The sequence below is a fragment of the Triticum urartu genome, chromosome 2 (assembly GCF_003073215.2).
Source record: "Triticum urartu cultivar G1812 chromosome 2, Tu2.1, whole genome shotgun sequence".
Lineage (NCBI taxonomy): Eukaryota > Viridiplantae > Streptophyta > Magnoliopsida > Poales > Poaceae > Triticum > Triticum urartu.
Genome location: NC_053023.1, coordinates 663346235 through 663349423, shown reverse-complemented (window position 1 = coordinate 663349423; position 3189 = coordinate 663346235). Strand labels below are relative to the sequence as shown.

General features: G+C 47.9%; 1 protein-coding gene across 1 annotated transcript; it reads right to left on the bottom strand.

Annotated features, from left to right (window-relative positions):
* Positions 1 to 975: 975 nt before the first annotated feature.
* On the bottom strand, positions 976 to 1583 carry LOC125533937. Its single transcript, XM_048697261.1, has one exon. It carries the CDS (start codon positions 1505 to 1507, stop codon positions 1277 to 1279), a length of 231 nt encoding a protein of 76 aa, XP_048553218.1. The 5' UTR covers positions 1508 to 1583; the 3' UTR covers positions 976 to 1276.
* Positions 1584 to 3189: the final 1606 nt, after the last annotated feature.

Sequence of the window (3189 nt, the reverse complement as noted above, 5' to 3'; positions counted from 1 at the left end):
GTTTGGTTCGTGGGAATTAACACGGGACTAGACAAGAGAAGTTAGGATGAAAGGTTGAGATTGACTCATTAAAACAATTCTCATCCAACTCCCACCACTTCCCCTGTTAATAAAGCGACGGGAGTTGGAGTCTCAAGTCCCATGCCTATTCCTCCTTCATGTAGGTGCATGACCCAGACGACCCAGCCCCTCCTTCATTTTTTTAGATTCATCATTGGGTGGAGCCCTCCCGCCAGCCCTTACCAGGATCTACCGCGCCCGCGTAGTCTTAGGGCCACTAGAGACAAGGCATGAACCCTAGCTTTTTTTGAAAGAGGAGGAGGCGGCGGCTGCGTGACCTAGGAGATCCCGCAATACAGTCACGTTGATGCCGGCCGAGAACTCGAAACAATCCAGGGATCAGTACTACTCTGCCAATCCTCCTTTTTTGCAACTAATGAATTTGTCTTGACAGACTCCGGTTACAAAGTGAACACTGAACAGAAGGGTTCAGATTGGATCGGCCGGCCGGACGACCAATGTGCAGCCGTGCAGATCGAATCGCGGGGATTTTACTCGTATGACGTACGTACTACTACGTGATTGCCCGCGAAAGCAACAGGTAACCAACGGAAGGGCCGTGCCCGCGCGCCGGCCGGCTGCTTCTGCCTGCCGTGGCTTGTGGGAGCATTGCATGAGCTGTGGCTGTGGGCGTCACCATCGATCCGTGGCAGCTACCACTGTAGTACATGCGGCGACGGAGATTCTGTGCCTGCTACTACACTGTTTATCAGTAGTACAGGTTACTGTAACCTTCGCAAAAAAGGAAAGAAACAGCTCACGTTGAACAGCCTTGCGGGGTCGATCGAGAGGAGTCAATGTACTTCCTTTTTTGAGAATCAGAGGGTTACGCTAGTCACTGGGCAGTGGGCCGGGACTGCATTTTACCGCACAGCATCATGGTCCCAGCCGTGCGTTAATTGCACCATCTTAAATTCTTAATCGAGCGGACGAGAGGCGTTTGAAATTTTCCATTACTGGCCTGCGCATTAACGCGGAGGTGCCCCGCCACCATTGACAGAGAGGTTGCTGCAAGACACAGCAGAGTGCCAGTTTTGCAGCGCTTCACCAGATTAGCTAGATATGGCCACTGGAAATTAGATGAATGAATTACATTAGCCAGGCTAGCAAGCTACTCTAGGGCCAACAAGAACCAAAGAACTCGGGGATTGTTCGCCTCCGCACGCTAGTTGATCGATGGATGGATGGACCGGTAGGAGTATAGGCTTGGATTCGGCTAGCTGTAGACGGTGACGAGGCGGCGGAAGCACCTGGTGCAGGAGTACTTGCGCTTGTTCTTGAGGCACAGCGGGAGGCACAGGATGCGCCGCTCGCTCTCCACGTCCGTCGCCACCACGGGACCGCCGCAGGACGGGCAAGCGCCGGGCGCCTTGCCCGTGCCCACCACCCGCTCCACCTTCGCCCCGACGATCATCTTCACCGCACCGCCCACACCCATTGTCGCCATCGATCGACGATCCCCTCGATCGCACGAGAGGAGGAAGAAGAGGGGGGAGTTGGTGGTTTGGATTTGAAAAGTCTGGGGATTGTTGTGGCCGGTGACGGGGATGGCAGGCCCGTATATATAGCGGACGGGACGAGGGCGCAGGCGGCAAGCAGTGGCAGGACCGTTGCGCCTGCGCTCGCGGCAGCGATCCGTTTGGATTTTACTTTTACCGGCTCGCCTATGTGGACATACGACCCACGGGAGGCCCATGTGCGACTCTTCAGTCCTCATCCAAAAAATCCAATCCCTCAAAAAAAAAAAATCCAAAAAAAAATCCTTAGTGGATGAGTACACGCTTTGATTTTCCTCTTTAGCGGCGCTAGTGTATAATCCTTCAAAAAATCATGGTACTACTACACAAACGGTTTGGTACATTACTAGTGTATATGTGTTTATTTGTTGACTAATAAACATTAAAGTTTATGCATCCATGTGCTCATCCATGATAAGATAAAGTTTTGGGTCTTTTGGGCTAGACGATAAACACAATAAGGCCTATGGTTGAAGACACCTTAGTTTAGATATAAGCGTTGTTCTCTCGCCTGTCTCTATACACCATGCCCCAGCAAGTCATTTGTATATGTTGCCAACAAACAAGAAAATGGAAAATGTGCACGTGCCAGATTTATATAGTTCAAATTTTTGGAGTACATGTTATCTGTGTTTTTCTTCTTTGCGAGATACATATTTACATTGACCATTTTGATTTTTGCCAAAAAGATTCAACCGGCTGACTCTTCCTTAAATCAAGTCACTGCTTATAAATACTCCCCCATGTAATGACATGTATGTACTCCATGTCGAATTCTCTTTTAGTTCAGCACTCCACTTCAATGTAACTCTAGATCGGTTAAAAAGGGAAGAAAAAACCGTACGCCCATTATTTTTTTGCTGGAATAGCCTCCACGCTTTAATCACGTGAAGTTTCCACTATCCCTTTTTTTAACTATAATTTCCACTATCCTTCCTTAGATACACAAATTAATTAACGTAGACGGTAAGGTTTGGTCACCCTACAAGCCACAGAAAATCCTACACCTACAAAGGGCTACATAGCTGCTATGTAAACTCCCATCTAATCTATACACGCCCTCCCTGATTTTCAGATGGGGTGGGCCCAATACTCTTCTTTAATCCAATCAAACAGTCCCATGTCAGATCAGTTCGTAACCTTACGTAATGGTTTACGTGGATGTAGCATTGCTCTACAAGCCACCGATTGAGTTCAACACATCAATACGACAAATAGTTTCCATGACGAAAAAGCGAGGTACCCAGTTTGTATCACTTGATCTTATCTTAAACAAAAGGTCAAACCTTTCAACCTACGCTACTCTTCATCGGCGCCGGTTGTATTCTGTTGTGCTGGTCCTATGGGGCCTTGACACGACGACTTTTCGACTGTCTACTACAATAAGTTTTGCCCGCCTCCGGCACGGTAGAGCGATGACGTCGGCGCGTCTTCAACTCATTTCAGTGCTTGTAGTCGTTGTTCGGTGGTCTACGGAATTAGATGTAATTTTTATTATTTTTAGTTTTCGTTGTGCTGTTATAATTGGAGATGAATAGATTGAAAGTTTTCTCGTGAAAAAAAGGTCAAACCTATCAGGTTCCAGATTGTATCATTGGAAAATAGGATAGTT